The 20,432-nt window shown below is 41.9% G+C and overlaps 1 protein-coding gene and 2 pseudogenes across 3 annotated transcripts in view; all 3 read left to right on the top strand.

The window, feature by feature from the left end:
* The window catches only part of LOC105471407 (striatin interacting protein 2), a 58,105-nt gene extending 40,823 nt beyond the window's left edge, over positions 1-17,282 (top strand). For 2 of the 3 annotated variants that reach the window (XM_011723893.3, XM_011723895.3), the window contains 3 exons: positions 9,445-9,549; positions 11,460-11,664; positions 14,171-17,282. In XM_011723893.3, the coding sequence (XP_011722195.2) occupies positions 9,445-9,549; positions 11,460-11,664; positions 14,171-14,421 (561 nt within the window). In that variant the 3' untranslated portion in view covers positions 14,422-17,282. Of the gene's footprint in view, positions 1-9,160; positions 9,414-9,444; positions 9,550-11,459; positions 11,665-14,170 lie in introns of those variants that run through there. The other variant, XM_011723894.3, reaches the window with a different exon arrangement.
* On the top strand, positions 1,635-9,154 carry LOC139362737 (small nuclear ribonucleoprotein G pseudogene; annotated as a pseudogene).
* LOC112424885 (U1 spliceosomal RNA) lies at positions 13,104-13,254 on the top strand (annotated as a pseudogene).
* Positions 17,283-20,432: the final 3,150 nt, after the last annotated feature.

Genomic DNA, 20,432 nt, shown 5'->3' with positions numbered 1-20,432 from the left:
TTTTTTTTTTTTTTTTTTTGAGACAGTCACCCAGGCTGGAGTGCAGTGGCACAATCTCTGCTCACCACAGCCTCTGCCTCCCAGGTTCAAGCGATTCTCCTGCCTCAACCTCCCAAGTAGCTGGGATTACAGGTGCGTGCGTGCCATTGCTGCTCAGCTAATTTTTGTATTTTTTAGTGGAGGCAGGGTTTCACCATGTTGGCCAGGCTGGTCTTGAACTCCTGACCACAAATGATCTACCTGCCTTGGCCTCCCAAAGTGCTGGGATTATAGGCTTGAGCCACTGCTGGGCTGAGGTAGTCTTGATTTATATTTTTTCACTTTTCTGAATTTGAACTGAATTCAATTCAACTTTATTTGAAACTCTAAAAAGCATGATGAACATGAAATAAAAGTAGAGCTAATGGCATATTAATTTCTGAAGTATTCCCATTTTGTCAAAACAATTAGCTATAGATAGGCCATCCTCACCAATATACTGAGTAGTTTCCCCTCCCACCTGGTACAGGAAGTTTAAAAATTTGTGTATCTCCAAATGTTGGTATTCATACTCAATCCACTAAGCTAGGAAAAAATTGAAATAAAATTCCAAACTTAAATGAAGGATGGTGAACATATGTTATGTGGAAGTTAAGTGTGGTCTTTGAAAGGAGATTGCTGGAGAAGGCAGTGGATGTGGACTCAGCATGTATTTTGCAATGCTTAGCATCTGAATGGTTGTTGAGAGCAGTGGTATGAAATGTAGGCTGTGCAAGGAAATGCTTTGGGGGATGGAAAATATATATATATATATATATATATTTTTTTTTTTTTTTTGAGACGGAGTCATGCTCTGTCGCCCAGGCTGGAGTGCAGTGGCCGGATCTCAGCTCACTGCAAGCTCCGCCTCCCGGGTTCACGCCATTCTCCTGCCTCAGCCTCCCAAGTAGCTGGGACTACAGGCGCCCGCCACTTCGCCCGGCTAGTTTTTTGTATTTTTTAGTAGAGACGGGGTTTCACCGTGTTAGCCAGGATGGTCTCGATCTCCTGACCTCGTGATCCGCCCGTCTCGGCCTCCCAAAGTGCTGGGATTACAGGCTTGAGCCACCGCGCCCGGCCTGGAAAATATTTTTACATGTATTATACTGATATCTTTTTTACTTTCTATACTTATGTGTACATTCCTATAATGTTATTTAAAACTATGCATTTATGAGTAAACATACATGTATTTCAGAGTTATACTGTAAATGTACCATAAGGCATATATCCATTTTCCATGAGTTATTTATGCAAAGAAAGGACCATGGATAAAAATTTTTTAGCATTGGCCGGGCACTGTGGCTCAAGCCTGTAATCCCAGCACTTTGGGAGGCCGAGACGGGTGGATCACGAGGTCAGGAGATCGAGACCATCCTGGCTAACACGGTGAAACCCCGTCTCTACTAAGAAATACAAAAAACTAGCCGGGCGAGGTGGCGGGCGCCTGTAGTCCCAGCTACTCGGGAGGCTGAGGCAGGAGAATGGTGTGAACCCGGGAGGCGGAGCTTGCAGTGAGCTGAGATCCGGCCACTGCACTCCAGCCTGGGCGACAGAGCGAGACTCCGTCTCAAAAAAAAAAAAAAAAAAAAATTTTTTTAGCATTATATCAATTTTCCTGTTGGTCACTATTTCTGTAATGGGTTCTTGGGGAGATTAGAATCTCCAGGATGATTTTTCAAACTCACATATCCAGGTATGTTAGTGCCCCTTACTGAAGCACTTGTAGTTTGTTAAAGTTTCCCAAACAATCTTGAATTTTTTTTTTTCTCCTTCCTCCTTATCCACTTATTTCACTTGAGAACCATTACTCTCTTTTAAGCTATCCAGATCTATGTCCTTAATCTAGCAGTAATTTATCAAAAACCCATATGATAAGAAAATTATTCTATAATAGTGTTGGTAAAGAAAAGACTAAAATAGAAAAAAAATGCAGACAATTGATTGGCTAATGAGGTGGGTGATGCCAGATGCAAGACTGCTGAGCCTACCACAGGAGCAAGAGAGAGGACATGCATTCCATCTTAAGGCATCTATGAGCCCATGTGGACACCATGAGCAAAACTCACCCTCCCGTGTTGAAAAAGTTTATAGACAAGAAGTTATCATTGAAATTAAATGGTGGCCGCCGTCCAAGAATATTGTGGGGATTTGATCCCTTTATGAATCTTGTGATAGATGAGTGTGTGGAGATGGCAACCAGTGGGCAACAGAACAATATTGGGATAGTGGTAATACAATGAAAGAGTATCATGTTAGAAACCTTGAAACAAGTATAAATGATGGCTGTTCAGCATAGAAATCCATGTCCCCTCTCCAAAGAGCCTGTTTTACTATGATGTAAAAATTAGATCATGTACATTTTTTTTTTCTTTTTTTTTGAGACAGAGTCTCGCTGTGTCGCCCAGGCTGGAGTGCAGTGGCCGGATCTCAGCTCACTGCAAGCTCTGCCTCCCGGGTTTTTACGCCATTCTCCTGCCTCAGCCTCCCGAGTAGCCGGGACTACAGGTGCCCGCCACCTCGCCCGGCTAGTTTTTTGTATTTTTTTAGTAGAGACGGGGTTTCACCGTGTTAGCCAGGATGGTCTCGAACTCCTGACCTCGTGATCCGCCCGTCTCGGCCTCCCAAAGTGCTGGGATTACAGGCTTGAGCCACCGCGCCCGGCCATGTACATTTTTATATCGGACTTTTTTTTTTTTTTTTTTGAGACGGAGTCTCGCTCTGTTGCCAGGCTGGAGTGCAGTGGCGCGGTCTCGGCTCACTGCAACCTCCACCTCCTGGGTTCAAGCGATTCTCCTGCTTCAGCTTCCCAAGTAACTGGGATTACAGGCACTCGCCACCACACCCGGCTAATTTTTGTATTTTTAGTAGAGATGGGGTTTCACCATGTTGGCCAGGCTGGTCTTGAACTCCTGACCTTGTGATCCACCCACCTCTGCCTCCCAAAGTGCTGGGAAAATTACGAAATATGAAAATTAGCTGGGTGTGGTGGCAGGCATCTGTAATCCCAGTTACTTGGGAGGTTGAGGCAGGAGAATCACTTGAACCTGGGAGGCAGAGGTTGTAGTGAGCAGAGATCGCACCATTGCATTCCAACCTGGGCAACAGGAGCGACACTCTGTCTCCAAAAAAAAAAAAAAATTTGTTAGATAAACTTGTAATAGTCAAAAAAAGAAAGTTTAAAATAAAAATAGGATTTCATTTTCAGTTATGTGAACCATAATAGATAAATGAATCAAAAGAATCATTTGTCAAGTCATAGTTATTACCATGAATTTGACATCAGTTAAGTATTAAGACCTAGCTTTTTTTTTTTTTTTTTTTTTTTTTAAGACAGAGCCTCACCCTGTCACCCAGGCTAGAGTGCAGTGGTGTGATCTTGGCTCACTGCAACCTACCCTCCGGGCTCAAGTGATCCTCCCACCTCAGCCTCCCGAGTAGCTGGGACTAGAGGCACATGTCACCACGCCTGGCTAATTTTTTATATTTTTTGTAGAGACAAGGTCTTACTATATTGCCCAGGCAATTTTTAAATTTTTTGTAGAAACAGAGTATCACTATGTTGCCCAGGCTTGTTTCAAATCCCTGGTCTCAAACAATCCTCCTGCCTTGACATCCCAAAGTGCTGGGATTACAGGTGCGAGCCACCATGCCTGGCCAGCATAAGTTTTTTTAATAGTTTCAAATAAATGCAGGGCTAACATGGCCAGGAAAGCCTGAAGCACAAAGCAGAGAAATAGACTAGGTAGTATGGAAAAGACAAACAAACCTGGCTTTGCCACTTATAACTATAAGGGATCTTGAGCAGGTTTCCTGTAGGCTATAGAAATTTCATCTATAAAGGAAGGAAGGTTGAGTCATTAGATAAGCATCCAACTTTCCTTGGACTATAAAATTCCCCTACATTCATTATAAAATAACCAAGTTAATATTAATAATTTTGATTTATCAGTGCAGAGCTCGTTTGTCACACAGGGACTTCAGTAAGCTGTTGAGGAGGTTTGAGATTTAGTATTAGATCTCACCCTTAGTAGCCCTTCTTTAAAAGTTCAATCTGATCATAGGCTGACTAGATTCAGTCAAGTGCTTCCATTTAAAGAAGGAAACCTCACTGTTTTTTGTTCTTGTTTTTCCTGGGAACGATTATTTTCTTCTGGTTTGAAGTACGAATTATGGTAGGACCAAAGAATGTGCTTTTCCACCATTGAGTCTTCAAGAAGCTCGGAAAGCAGGGGATCCAACTAAATTTCCTCTGAATTGCCTTCTGTGTGCAGGATTCCAGAAGTGTAGCTAGAAGGTGAACAGTAAATAAAGAGTCTTCAAATGACTGAGTACTGGTGATTGGGTGCTTAACATGTGACCTTGGGCAAGCCCCTTCCCCTTTCTGGGCCCCAGTTTTTGTTTCTGTGGATGACAGAATTGGGACTAGAGCAACTACATTCCTTCTGGTGCTCACATTCTAACCAATATGATTCCTCAATCCAAAAGGAAGAAATGCTCCATTCTTCCCTTAGTCATCTGAATTAATTAGCTACATAATTGGCATAGCCTAGATTTTATTTGGCTTGGCTCACTCACCTGGGTGATGGATGGATCTTTGAGAATACAGCCCTCTTAGTGCCCTGGAGATACTCTGAAAGGGTGGGATGTAGTCCTTGAACTGAATCTTTAGACCTAAGGCATACTGCAAACAAATATTCGTGAGAGTAGGTTGTGGGTATGTTTTCTTTTTTAACTTTAGTTAATACAAAGGAAGTAAAGGTCTTGCTTTGGCTAGTATGAAGTACCAGGAATAAGAGAATGTGACGTGTGCTGCTGTTCACAAATTATATCTCCTCATAGAGGCTTCCATTTTAATATGCTGAGTCTTGGGAAAAAAAAATAGAGAAAGGTGACCTGCCTTAAATGAATATAAACATGAAGAAAAACTCTCAAGTTTGGCAAATGTGAACAGGTACCTGTGGAACCAAAGACCTATTGGGAAAAAGTTATCTGTTGGGTTGGAACAGGCACAGGCTAGAGCAGTGCTGCAGGTAGAGCCTGCTGCAAGCAAGGGAGACAAAACAAGCTAGAGTTTGGTGGCCATCCTGAGAGAGCCACTGACCAGTGTGTGTGCTTTCAGTGCCAGCTCCTGGCAGCATCTAATGTGAGAAGTAGAGCTACTTACAGTTGTCTGGGGAAGTAGTATCAGAGGGAAAAGAGAGTTGGCACATGCCTGTAGTCCCAGCTACTTGGGAAGCTGAAGTGGGAGGATGATGAGTTTGAGCCCAGCCCGGGCAAAATAGTAAGACCCAGCCAGGTGCAGTGGCTCACACCTGTAGTCCCAGCACTTTGGGAGGCCAAGGTGGGCAGATCACCTGAGAGTCTGGAGTTTGAGACCAGCCTGGCCAACATGGTGAAACCCTGTCTGTACTAAAAATAGAAAAATTGGCTGGGCATGGTGGCATGTGCCTGTAATCCTAGCTACTTGAGGGGCTGATGCAGGAGAATAGCTTGAACCCAGGAGACGGAGGTTGCAGTGAGCCAAGGATAGCGCCACTGCACTCCAGCCTGGGCAACAGAGTGAGACTCTGTCTCAAAAAATAAAAAGAAAAAAAAAAAAAAAGAAAAAAAGAGGAGGAAAGGAGAGCAAGGCCATGGGCAACTGAGACTATCTTCAAAGAGGGAACTGGAGTTCCTTTCCTGGAATTCTTGAGACTGAGCCCTAAGGAAAAGGCAGCAGCCACAAATGGCTTACCCTTACTCAAAACTTCACTTTTTTTTTTTTTTTGAGACGGCATCTCACTCTGTCACCAGGCTGGAGTGCAGTGGCACAATCTTGGTTCACTGCAACCTCTGCCTCCCAGGTTCAAGCGATTCTCCTGCCTCAGCCTCCCAAGTAGCTGGGACTATAGGTGTGCGCCACCATGCCCTGCAAATTTTTGTATTTTTGGTAGAGGTGGGGTTTCACTGCGTTGGCCAGGATGGTCTCTATCTGACCTTGTGATCCGTCCGCCTTGGCCTCTCAAAGTGCTGGAATTACAAGCGTTAGCCACTGCACCCAGTCCAAAACTTCACTTTTAAAACTGCTTGGTGGGGCACGGTGGCTCACGCCTATAATCCCAGCACTTTGGGAGGCCGAGGCGGGTGAATCACTTAAGGCCAGGAGTTCAAGACCAGCCTGGCCAGCATGGTGAAACTCCATCTCTCCTAATACAAAAATTAGCTGGGCGTGGTGGTGCACATCTATAATCCCAGCTACTCAGGAGGCTGAGGCACGAGAATCACTTAAACCGGGTTGCGGAGGTTGTAGTGAGCTGAGGTGGTGCCACTGCCCTCCAGCCTGAGTGACACAGCAAGAGTCCGACTCAAAACAAAGAAAGAAAACTTTACTTGATTAATCACCAGTCCATTTCTTTTTGGGATTTAAATATGGACCCTCCCTCAGAGCATCTCTGCTAGGGAAGTTAGCAAAGTTGTTTGGATTACAATCACATATCCCAAATGCCAAATGTTATAAGTCTAAGATTATTCATTGCAGCATTGTTTATAATAATGAACAATTGGGGTCCAGGCGTGTGGTAGCTCACGCCTGTAATCCCAGCACTTTGGGAGGCCAAGGCGGGTGGATCAGTTGAGGCCAGGAGTTCAAGACCAGCTTGGCCAACATGGAGAAACTCCATCTCTACTAAAAATACAAAAATTAGATGGGTGTGGTGGCCTGTGCCTGTAATCCCAGCTACTTGGGAGGTTGAGACAGGAGAACAGCTTGAACCCAGAAAGTGGAGGTTGCAGTGAGCCGAGATTGATCCACTGTATTCCAGCCTGGGAAACAGAGCTAGACTCTCTCAAAAAAAAAAAAAAAAAAAAAAAAAAAAAGACCAGGCGCAATAGCTCAAGCCTGTAATCTCAACACTTTGGGAGACCAAGGCAGGCAGATCACCCTAGGTCAGGAGTTCAAGACCAGCCTGGCCAACATGGTAAAACCCCATCTCTACTAAAAATAGAAAAATTAGCTGAGCGTGGTGGCAGGCGTCTGTAGTCCCAGCTACTTGGGAGGCTGAGGCAGGAGAATTGCTTGAACCCCGGGGGGGCAGAGGTTGCAGTGAGCCGAGATGACACCACTACACTCAAGCCTGGGCAACAGTGTCAGACTCTGTCTCAGAAAAAGAAAAATTGAAAGATTGGTAATAACCTAAATGCCTACTAATATAGGGCCAACTGGTTAAATAAATTATGGTGCATACTTGCAATACAATATTAGGTAACCATTAAAAAGAATGAGGCAGTTCTTTTCAACTGGAGAAAGTCCACGTAAATCACAGAATTATAGAATGCTCAGAGCTGAAGTGATCTTAAAGATTAGCTAGTTCAACCTCCTACAAGAAACAAGGAAAATGATTTACCTAAGATCATACAGTCAGGGATGAGGCCATAATCCAGGTATTCTGGTATCTATTCCAATGCTGCTTCTACAAGGGGATGCCTTCTCTCCCATATTATTCTTTGAGATACTGAGGAATGCAAGGCTTTTTATGCCTCTACCGTATTGAAAATCAGGATGAAGGAAGCTCACAGTAGAAATACACTTGCTTATCCCATATGTTTTGTGTTTCCCTTGTGTCTTAAAAATTTAAAACTCTGGCCGGGCGCGGTACTCACGCCTATAATCCCAGCACTTTAAGAGGCTGAGGCAGGCGGATCACCTGAGGTTGAGAGTTTGAGACCATCCTGACCAACATGACCATAGAGATCCTGACCATCTCTACCAAAAATACAAAATTAGCTAGGCGTGGTGGTGCATGCCTATAATCCCAGGTGCTCAGGAGGCTGAGGCAGGAGAATCACTTGAACCCGGGAGGCAGAGTTTGCGGTGAGCCGAGATTGCCCCATTGCACTCCAGTCTAGGCAACAAAAGCAAAACTCTCTCTCACCAAAAAAAAAAAAATTGAAAGTCTGCCTGTCTCTCTTAACCGCACAAAATATAATGTCTGTAGAACTTGGTCTATTTGGGGCAGGCCAGACTAGCTGATGCACTAGAGCAGAAAGTCCCATAGAAGTTTTCCCTAGAAGCAGACAGATGGTTCTCCTGGGACAATGTTGAACATTTACTATAGGATGGAGAATATTATTTATAAATAATATTTCTGTTGAGATGGAGTTTCTCTCTTGTTCCCCAGGCTGGAGTGCAATGGCGCGGTCTCAACTCACTGCAACCTCTGCCTCCTGGTTCAAGTGATTCTCCTGCCTCAGCCTCCCAAGTAGCTGGGATTATAGGCGCCTGCCACCATGCCCAGCTATTTTTTTTATTGTTTTAGTAGAAATGGAGTTTCACCATGTTGGCCAAGCTGGTCTCGAACTCTTGAACTCAGGTCTCGATCTGCCTGCCTCGGCCTCCCAAAGTGCTGGGATTACCTGATCTATAAATAATATTTCTGACCTATAAATAATATTTCTAAACAAGAAATTTCCCTGAAACTTTTTGGCTCTCGGTATTAGGTATTAGGAAAGCCTAATACCCTCAAAAACCTCAGATGTTCATTCCACATTAGCTATATGCCTGTGTTGCTTCAAATTAATTTGAGGGAGGAAGAGGTAATTTTCCATTCACCAGACAGCAGCTCACTTCTACATGTCGTCTACTCCTACATTCTCCTATCACATTGTGGATGTGAGGAATTTCCAAGATGTTAGTTTGGCTGTCATGTGTGCTCATTGATTTATATAGCTTCTGACACCAGTATGTATTTGCAAGCCCCAAATTCACATAAGGACTCATATTTTTATTTCTGAAAAATGTTTCTATGAGTAGATACCTGCTTTTAATCTGACATCCATCTGTTGTCTCTGGTTAGGTGTTCACAAACTATCAAAAAATAGATAAGAAAAATACCTGATTAGAATAAACCATCTGCCATTTTTCCTTCCATGCTGAAGAATTAAGCATCTGACTGTAATATGGTTTGATAAAGGAGGGTTGAGTTTGATAAAGGAGGGTTGAGGTTGATTTAAAAAAAAATTCAATTATAATAGATATCAGAGCCATCCAACATAGTTTAAAATCTATAAGAATTAGACCTAATCCTAACAATTACATAGTTTATGTAAGTGCAAAGTACTTGTATATAGGGGTAAAATCCTCTCATCTCTTTTCTGATCCTAGAGCAATAAGCTATACAAGAAAACTTGCTTGAATCAGGTTCCTGTGTTCATGTATCATCTGTCTAACCAACACATGCTGTAGATAGAGTCTTCCAGGATTGGCAGCTGAGGGGGTTTTCAAACTGTGGGCTTTGGAGACCTCAGTGTGTTAAGAAACAGGAAGGTGAGGAGGTGTTATTTCATACAGGAAGGCCTCACCTAAACTGACCAACATTGACTTCCAGGCTTCTGTGGGAATTAAAGCCTTGTAGGTATTAAAATAATGATGGATGTTCCCTATTATAGGAAGCTGGAGACAACAGCCAGTTCTGCTGGAGGAACCTCTTTTCCTGCATCAACCTCCTGAGGCTGCTCAATAAACTGACCAAATGGAAACATTCCCGGACCATGGTGAGTGTGGTTTTACATCATGGAGTTGTCCATCTGACTGAATTTTTAAAAGATCACTAGTAAATTTTTGTGTGCTGCCTGGTTTGTGATCTCCATATATAGACATTGAATGCTGCATGAGATTTAGCATCTTATAATTCTGGGCACTTATTCTATATTAGATGATTACCTATCAGTCCATTTCTTTTCAGGGGTCCCAATCTCAGACCCTCCCTCAGGGCAACTCTAGCAGGGAAACTAGCAATGTTGTTTGGATTACACACATTCCCAAATGACACAAGTGCAAGGTTTATCATTGCAACATTGTTTATAATAATGAAAGCTTGGCTGGGTGCGGTGGCTCATGCCTGTAATCCCAGCACTTTGGGAGGAAGAGACAGGCAGATAACAAGGTCAGGAGTTCGAGACCAGCCTGACCAACATAGCGAAACCCCATCTCTACTAAAAATACAAAAAGCCAGGAATGGTGGCAGGCACCTGTAATTCCAGCTACTCAGGAGGCTGAGGCAGGAGAATCACTTGAACCTGGGAGGCAGAGGTTGCAGTGAGCTGAGATCATGCCACTGCACTCCCGCCTGGGCGACAGAGCGAGACTCCGTCTCAAAAAAATAATAATAATAATGAAAGCTTGGAAACAAGCTAAATGCTCATTAAGCAGGACCAACTGGTTAAATAAATGATGGTATGTCCTTATAATAGAATGTTATGCAATCATTAAAAAGAATGAGCAGCCAGGCTCAGAGGTGCATGCCTGTAATCCCAGCACTTTGGGAGGCTGAGGCAGCACGATGGCTTGAGCCCAAGAGTTTGAGACCAGCCTGGGCAACATGGTAAGACCCCATCTCTATTCAACAAAAGTAAAAGAATGAGGCAGTCCTATACTGATATGGAATGATTTTCAAAATATATTCAATAAAAAAAAACAGGTAAAGAACAGTGTGGCAGGATATGTAGTTGGCTACCATTTGTGTTAAAAAACAGAAATAGGCTGGGTGTGATGGCCCATGCCTGTAATCCCAGCACTGTGGAAGGATCACTTGAGGTCAGGAGTTTGAGACCAACCTGACCAACATGATGAAACCCCATCTCTACTAAAATTAGCTGGGTGTGGTGGCGGGCGCCTGTACTCAGGGGAGGCTGAGACAGGAGAATCGCTTGAACCCAGGAGGCGGAGGTTGCAGTGAACCGAGATTGCACCACTGCACTCCAGCCTGGGCAACAGAGTGAGACTCCATCTTCAAAACAAAACAAAAAAATATAAGTAATGTATGCATACATAGAATTATCTCCAGAAAATAAAAAACTGTGACAGTGGAATTGATATGTGTGGCTCACAAAATTTTCTTTTCATTTTATACCATATGCTTTGAATATTGAAAACTTTGAATAATAAAATATGAATGGAATAGTTCTCTCTCTCTCTCTCTCTCTCTCTCTATATATATATATATATATATATATATATATAATTTTATTTTTTTGAGACGGAGTCTCACTCTGTCACCCAGACTGTAGTACAGTGGCATGATCTCAGCTCACTGCAACCTCCGCCTCCTGGGTTCAAGCAATTCACGTGCCTCAGCCTCCTTGGTAGCTGGGATAACAGGCCCATGCCACCATGCCTGGCTAATTTTTGTATTTTTAGTAGAGATGGGGTTTCATCATGTTGGCCAGGGTGGTGGGTGATCCCCTGGCTTCAGCCTCCCAAAGTGCTGGGATGACAGACATGAGCCACCGTGCCCAGCCCCCCTATATATTCTTGAAGATTAGATCTAGGTAGAGCCTGGATCATAGATCCCTGAAAGCTCCCCAGGGACTTCTGAGGCTAGCTAGGTTTGGTTTAATTTGTCTGTAAAGTGGAAATTCCAAGAAACGTTAGATATTTATCCCACCCCTCTTTCAATGAACAGATGCTGGTAGTGTTTAAATCGGCACCAATCTTAAAGCGGGCCCTCAAGGTCAAACAGGCCATGCTGCAACTTTATGTCCTAAAGCTGCTAAAGATACAGACCAAGTACCTGGGGCGCCAATGGAGGAAAAGCAACATGAAAACCATGTCAGCCATTTACCAGAAAGTGCGTCACCGCATGAACGATGACTGGGCTTACGGGAATGGTGAGTCTTCCCAAAGCTCTTGACTTCCTGGAGTTTCCTGGGGTTTAGACAAAACTAAATAAATATTTATCACTCCTCTTTTGGCATGAATTGTTACATATTTTAGATGAAAAAGTATGTGATTATAGGTCAGGCATTAATACACCAAACTTTAAGGTTATGCCTCAAATTCTAATATGTACCCTTGTCCTATGTAAATTACGAAAATCCATTTTATAAAACAAGTAAATGGAGAGATAATTGCCTTTCCAAAACATTCTTTTAAATGACAGCTTTCTCCAAAAGATTTTTTAAATTAAAACAATTTGTTATTATTACAAAGCAGTTAGGAAAAAAAAAGATAGAAAATATAAGCAAACATTTTACTATATTATATTTATGCTGTATTTGTACTATCCAGAAATTGCCACCATTAACATCTTATTGTATATTCCTCCAGATCTTTTTCTATACATATATATGCATATTTTATTAAAATGAAAGCAAGTTATGTATGCTATTTTGTAATTTTCTCTTTTAACATCATCTCTACCTTTTCATGTTAGTACATTTTCATTTCATCTAATGAAGTTCATATTCACAATTTTCTAGTTGTCCCAAAATGTACTTCATAGCGATTTTTCCAAGTCAGAATCCAATCTAGGACCACAGGTTACATGTGGTTGTTATACATATGTTAATTATTTTTGTTTTCTGGTTTTGTTTTTTTTTTTGAGAGAGAGGGTTGCTCTGTCACCCAGGCTGGAAAGCAGTGGCATGATAATGGCTCACTGCAGCCCCGACATCCTGGGCTCAAGTGATGTTCCCAGCTGCCAAGTAGCTGGGACTACAGATGCATACCACCACCACACCCAGCTAATTTTTAAATTTTTTTTGTAGAGATGGAGTCTCTCCCTATGTTGCCCAGGCTGGTCTTGAACTCCTGGACTCAAGGGATCCTCCTGCCCTGGCCTCCCAAAGTGCTGGGATTACAGGCATAAGCCACCGTGCTTGGCCTCTAGCAGTCTCCCCACACCCACCATTAATGCTAACTAATTGAAGACCTAGGCCAGTTGTCCTGCAAAAGGATTTCTCTGTTTTCTTCTTTGTGGTGGTATCTACTTTATTCCTCTATCTATGGTATTACCTGTAAACTTGAAGTTAAATCTAAAGGTTTGATGAATTCAGTTTAAACCTTTTTGGCTGTAGTATGTTCTAGGTAATCTTGGGAACTGTACATTGCCTTACCTCAGAAGGCAAGATATGATTGAACTACCAGAACTTGTAAGATTGATCAGAGTTTGGAAAAATTTGTTTTGGAGAGCTTTTTTATTGTTTTGTATTTGACGATTATTTCCTAAATTGTATTTGAGAATTTTTGGTAATGACTTGTCTTTGCTGGGTTTGTAACCTGCTTGAATTTTAAAGGATGATGCAGTAAAGAGTTCAGAGAACTCTACTTACTTACCTGGCAGGGAAAATACCATGATCATGAAGGTGGTTTTCCCAGGACAAGGCTTATCCATTTTACTCCAGATATGCTGACCCCTGCTATTCCTCCAAATGTGGGAAACTCAACTGCATAATTTGTGGTAGTGAGGTACTATCTTTTCACTAAAAAAGGGTTTAGAGAACTAAAGGAAACATATGATAGGCACATAACAAGCCAGGATGCAACTTCTGCTATAAGACATAAAGCACAATTATCTATTAAATTATTGTACATTTTTCAAACATGAAAATGTTTTATCCTGCAAATGGCACATCTGTTGTTGCTGCCATTATGAGCCCAAACTCACACTACACTTCCTTATGATAAACCCTTGCATGTGGGACATGAGAGATCTGGGAGATTTGTATCTTTAGCCCTGAAATAAGTGTCTAAGTGAATAGAAGCAAAACAGATTATCTGTTTTCTGTTTTTACCTGCATTGAAGCTGTCACCTCATCATCTTAAAATAAGCTGATATATAGATTTATCACATGCTGGAGGAGATTCCACAGAATCAGGAAAGTCTTCAGTAATTGGTCCATTCTGATTCTCCATGTTATACCCCTCTTGCCCCTTCCCATTCCTTGAGAGCTGGCTACTCCATTCAGATGGCACTCTCATCCCCTAGGGAAAGCTGCATAAAAGGAATTTAATTACCCTTTTGGGAAATATAATACATATAACTAGTAATACATAAAGCTAGTAAGAAAGGGAAATAATGAAAAGGAAATATGATAGAAGAAGTCCACCTCCCTCTGGGCCCTCATTTCCTTTCTCATAGGTAACCACTATTACTACTTTCTAGGCTACCCTTCCAAAGGTAATTTCTGCATATACAAGCTTATGCATGTGGGCATATGTGTATTTTTTAAACCTAAGTGTCAGCATGCTGTATACTTACTTTGTACATTGCTTTTCACACACACACACACAAAAAAAAAATTCTGAGCAGTTCCATTTTTGGAACCATGATCTATGGTAAGACAAGCAGTGTCTTGCATTAAATGTATTTTTCTTCCTCTCTTTCCAACACAGACATCGATGCCAGGCCATGGGACTTCCAAGCAGAAGAATGTACCTTGAGGGCCAACATTGAGGCTTTTAACAGCCGTCGGTATGACAGACCCCAGGACTCTGAATTTTCACCTGTGGATAACTGCTTGCAGAGTGTGCTGGGGCAGAGGTTGGATCTGCCTGAAGATTTCCACTATTCATATGAGCTCTGGCTCGAGAGAGAGGTGTTTTCACAGCCCATCTGTTGGGAGGAGCTTCTCCAGAATCACTAAGTTCTTGTCAACAAGCATCAATAGATGGAGGTCAGCTCCAATAAATGGTGCTCTGCCTACCCTTTCCATACAGACTTTGTTACCAGTTCTAGGAGTGCTTGCCACAGGAAGATCAGCCTAAGAACATCCAGTATTGTTCAGGGCTCTTCTGGGGGCTCTTGGTCCTAGAGATGGTGCAAGGGTGGGATCCTGAATCACAACAAAATGATCAACTTGCCCTGGGGTCAGTTGGGTGCCCAGTTGGCCTAGGAAATCTTTTGGTGGATCAGTCCTAGACAAGCTCTTTGGTAGGACCTCTTCCTGCTTTAGTCTTGGCTAGAACCAGGCTAGCCTTTGCTGGCTCTAAAAGAGGAAATTTGTTACAGCATTTGACCCATGGCATTCATCACAGATAGTGGGAGGTACAAGTCATAAAATAAGGAGAAAGTTTTCTTCTTGCTCACCCTGGATTCCTAGGACTTATCAGAGATTTGGAAAAACCAACTTTGAAATTAAGTTTGCATTTTAAATTTCAAATTTGGACAGCCTCTTTCTAAAATCATTAACTCTAAGATTATTTTAGAGCACCTGCACCTTCTTTGTGAAGGATGATGATTTACTATTCCCTCAATACTGCATGTTATAGAAAAGGGTGTTGTGTAAAGTGTTTTTTTCCTCATTCTGTAAGAGATCTATATTCAATGTGAAAATTATTTCCTTGTGTACTCTGTATAGGGCATGGAATGCTCTGCCATTTTTAAAGAGCCACAACCAATATGAAATATTCAGGTCCTTTCTAAGGATGTTTCGTATTTTTCTTAAATGACTCCAGTCTTAAAATGGCTGAGCACACTGCAGAAAATTATCCTTTTCATCCAATTCATTTTTTAAATGACAAGTTAACTACAGGAGGCTTTATTTATTCAGATGGTATGTCCACTTGTGCTCATGATCAATATATTTTTCTAATTGAAAAGAACAGTAAGAGCATCACAGCTTACCATTTTTCTTTTTCTCCAATGTTGATTAATGATTTTTTTCCCTTTTATTGCTAACAGTTTCAAAGTGTCATGTGGAGATTTAGCAATACTGTTTCTACCTAAAAGTATTGCACGTTTCATTGAAAATGTAAGAATTGATATACCAGCCTCTTTATATTTCTCTTTTATAGCAAAATCACATACTTCTCAAGACAAACAAAGTTTTTTAAAAAGTTTCTGATTTAGTTAGGATCATATGTTTTTGTTTTTGATTTTTGTGGGTTTTTGTTTTGTTTTGTTTTTTTGTTTTTTGTTTTTTTGAGACTGAGTTTCGCTCTTGTTGCCCAAGCTGGAGTGCAATGGCACAATCTCGGCTCACTGCAACCTCCGCCTCCCGGGTTGAAGTGATTCTCCTGCCTCAGCCTCCCAGGGAGCTGGGATTACAGGCACGCACCACCATGCCTGCTAAGTTTTTGTATTTTTAGTAGAAACAGGGTTTCACCATGTTAGCCAGGCTGATCTCAAACTCCTGACCCCAGGTGATCCGCCCGCCTCAGCCTCCCAGAGTGCTGGGATTACAGGCATGAGCCACCGTGCCCGGCCTCTTCAAGCTTTTTTTTTTTTTTTTTTTTTTTGAGACGGAGTCTCGCTCTGTCCCCCAGGCTGGAGTGCAGTGGCCAGATCTCAGCTCACTGCAAGCTCCGCCTCCTGGGTTCACGCCATTCTCCTGCCTCAGCCTCCCGAGTAGCTGGGACTACAGGCGCCCGCCACCGCTCCCGGCTAATTTTTGTATTTTTTTAGTAGAGACGGGGTTTCACGTGTTAGCCACGATGGTCTCGATCTCCTGACCTCGTGATCCACCCGTCTCGGCCTCCCAAAGTGCTGGGATTACAGGCTTGAGCCACCGCGCCCAGCCTCTTCAAGCTTTTTTACTATAAATGTTGCCCCTCTCCCCCAACTTAGTCACTACTGAATCTTTTTGTGATGGCACCAGGTCACTTTATGCTGGGAGATCTAGTCAAAATTTGTTTATTTACTCTGCCCCTTGTCAACCACAGTATAATTTGGAGGACATGAATAAAATACTTGACAGTATCCAAGGGAGCGATACCAAAATCTAATAGGTAAATTTTGGATTTTACTTCTTTGTGCTTTAAAGTACCAGGATTTCTGTCTTTATGGATAGGTCTTGGAGAATGTAAGTAATGGATGAAACTTTTTTAAATAATTTGTAAATTTTACCTAAGTAGGAGAGTAGTCCTTATTGCAACCAAAATAATTTACTGAGCATGACTCCTGTAAATTAATCTACAGTCAGACTAGTATGATTTTAATATGATTTGAGTAAAAAGATAATTTTCAAGGAAAGAGTAATCATCCATCAATTTCTTTTAAAGCCAGATAGTATTCAATTTATGTCAAGAACAAAGAAGTTGCCCTTTTAAAAGCATGTACATGAATGCTTTTTGAGGCACAGAAGTGTGCTAAGCTTTAACATTTTGTATTTATTTACAACTCTTCTCTAAGGGAAGGTTACTTCTCAGTGCAGATGGAGAAACTGAAGCATTAAGGATAAATGATTAGTTCTCAATCACATCATTTTTTCACAGATTTGCTGGGACTAGCTTTCAGGTATTGACAGCCAGCCCCATATATTAAGGTAACCAGGCTGAATCTCCCTATTTAAGAATCCATGTATGTGGTTAGGAATAAATTCAAATTCACCAGTCTCCAATGGTGATTACTTTTACTACATAGAGAAACATTATTTGAATGACTTATAGAGGATTTTTATTTGTGAATATTTCAGTAAAGTTTGGGTTGATTGTTGATAACACTGTTCATCTACTGAAGCACTTTAATAAAAATAAAATGAACTGGAATTAGAAATTTGGTGTTTAAATTCTTCAACACAAGAGAACCTCAAAGTCAGATATAGAAAGGAAGGATATAGGCCAGGCGCAATGGCTCATGCCTGTAATCCCAGCACTCTGGGAGGCCAAGGCGGGTGGATCACCTGAGGTCAGGAGTTCGAGACCAGCCTGACCAATGTGGTGAAACCCCGTCTCTACTAAAAATACAAAATTAGCCAGGCGTGGTGGCGCATGCCTGTAATCCCAGCTACTGGGAGGCTGAGACAGGAGAACTGCTTCAATCCAGGAGGCGGAGTTTGCAGTGAGCCAAGATCGCGCCACTGCACTCCAGCCTGGGCGACAAGAATGAAACTCTATCTCAAAAATAAAGAAGGATATAATAAAGTTAGTATATAAAATATTATTTTACCCCCAGAGTGTTCCCTGAGGATAGACTATGACAAGCAATAACTCCAGATCTTAGTGACTTTTGACAAATGTTTCTTGTTCACGGGTCTGGGAGTCAGCCGCAGCTCTGCTCGACTCAGCTTGGCTTGCTTGGCTTGGCTCTGCTCCACAGTCATCTTTTTTTTTTTCTTTTTTTTTTTTTTTGAGACAGAGTCTCACTCTGTCGCCCAGGCTAGATTGCAGTGGCGCTGTCTCGGCTCACTGCAAGCTGTGCCTCCCAGGGTCATGCCATTCTCCTGCCTCAGCCTCCCAAGTAGCTGGGACTACAGGTGCCCGCCACCACTAATTTTTTGTATTTTTTAGTAGAGACAAGGTTTCACCGTGTTAGCCAGGATAGTCTTGATCTCCTGACCTCGTGATCCACCCACCTCGGCCTCCCAAAGTGCTGGGATTACAGCACAGTCTTCTTTTTCTGGCACTAGACTGATGGAATAGCCCCTACTTGGGACATACACTTTTTATAGTGAAGAGCAGGAGCAAGAGACAAACCATACCATGCAAGCACATTCAAAGCTCTTGCTTGAATATGGTGTAAATCAAATTGTTCATATACCATTGACCAAAGTAAATCATGTGGACAAGCCTAACATGAGACTGGAGAAGCATACTCTACCTACAGAGTGGTAAACACGGGTGGTATAATACTCTCATAGTAGAGAAAGTGAATTGGTCATGAATATCTGCTCCTATATTACACATAACACACAGCCCCTCCTCAAGGAAGACCAAAAATCTTATCCAGTCATGTGAGACCTAAATTCTAGGATCTCATCTAGATGAAGGTGTAGATGAAGTGTTTCTTGATCCCGTGACTTGTTAACTTAAACAACAAGATATGTCTACCTAAAATGAACAACAGAGACCAACTCTCCAAAGCAGAGTTTATTTGGGAATAGCAGGGGATTGCAATCTGGGATATGTGTGCTATAGCTGACCACAGGCTCATCCAAAGGGGTTGTGGCAAAGGGGAAGCTTTTAAAAACAAAAAGTCCACATAAACTGTTTTGAAACAAAGACCATTGTTGCAGGAGTTTGTTGCAGGAGTTGGCAGTAGCTCATGGGTGGAGACATTGATTGTTAGGTGAGTATCCTTGTGTAAGTGGCTTATCTAGAATACTGTGGTTTTGAGGACTTTTTTGCATAGTTCCCATCACAGGCATACTCAAATGAGGGCCCCTCCTCCATGACTTCAAGTCCATTTTGTTTGTTAGAGTTTGACATTAGTGACTCCATTTTGATAATTTCACAGTTAATGCATTGTGGTGATCATTTCACAATGTATACGTATATCAAAACATCAAGTTGTACTCCTTAATTATATAAAATTTTTGTCACTTTGATATCCAGGCTACATGAAGTATAAACCTATGTGAAGTATAAAACTTGCCACACTGGGACTCTGGGAACATTGGTGATAAGTGTGTGTTTAGGGTGGTTTGTAGGGGCAAAGAAAGTCTTGACATTATTTCAGAAATCCTAGGTACACCAATTAACATCTGCTTTACCTACAATAATAGGTCCAGGTCAGACTTTTTGATAATAGTGTTAAGTGTCATAGAATGTTTTCTGTAGTAAAAGAATGTTTTACAAAATACAGAATTTGCTATAAACATTTGTGAAACACCCAGTAGATTCTTTAGCAGCTGGTACTATTCTGACGTATGGTTAATGCTAACATATACAGTTGGCCTTCCACGTCCATGGGTTCCACATCCATGGATTCAACCATTGTGGATCAAAAATATTTTTTAAAGTTGCTTGTGAGGCCAGGCGTGGTGGCTTATGCCTGTAATCCCAACACTTTGGGAGCCCGAGATGGGCAGATCAACTGAGGTCAGGAGTTCAAGACCAGCCTGGCCAATATGGTGAAACTCCGTCTCTACTAAAAATACAAAAATTAGCCAGGCATGGTGGCTCATGCCTGTAATCCCAGCTACTCTAGAGTCTGAGGCACGAGAATCGCTGGGAGACGGAGGTTGTAGTGAGCCGAGATCATACCATCGCACTCCAGCCTGGTCGACAGTGAGACTCCGTCTCAAAAAAAAAAAAAAAGAAAATTGCTTGTGTACTGAACATGTAGAGTCTTTTTTTTCTTGTCATTATTCCCTAAACAATACAGTAAAACAAGTATTTACATAGCATTCACATAATATTAGGTATTATAAGTAATTTAGAGATTATTTAAAATATACAGGAAGATGCACATAGTTATATGCAAATACTACCTACCATTTTATATCAAGGACTTGAGCATCCAAGGATTTTGGTATCCTTAGGAGGTCCTGGAACCAATCCCTCACAGATACTGAGGGACAACTATATTGTCTTCGTCTGTTTTCTGTTATAAGACTACCAGAAATTGCATAATTTTATATAAACAATAGAAATTTATATGGTTTACAGTTCTGGAGGTTGAGAAGTCCAAGAGCATGGTGCTGGTATCTGGTGAAGGCCTTTATGCTGCATCATCCCATGGCAGAAGGCAGAAAGGCAAGATAGCACACTAGACTGAACTAGGAAAAGGGGGACAAACTCATCCTTTTATCAAGAACCCACTCCTGAGAGAATCAACCTATTCCCACAATAACTCCATCAATCCCTTCATGATTGCAGCATCTTCATGATCTAATGACTTCTTAAAGGCCCCACTTCTCAACATGATTGTGTTGGGAATTATGCTTCCAACACACAAACTTTGGGAGACATATTCAAACCATAGCACTTCTTTTTT

The sequence above is a fragment of the Macaca nemestrina genome, chromosome 4 (genome assembly GCF_043159975.1).
Source record: "Macaca nemestrina isolate mMacNem1 chromosome 4, mMacNem.hap1, whole genome shotgun sequence".
Lineage (NCBI taxonomy): Eukaryota > Metazoa > Chordata > Mammalia > Primates > Cercopithecidae > Macaca > Macaca nemestrina.
Note: the sequence above shows the minus strand (reverse complement) of the source record. Positions and strands in the feature narration are given on the sequence as shown.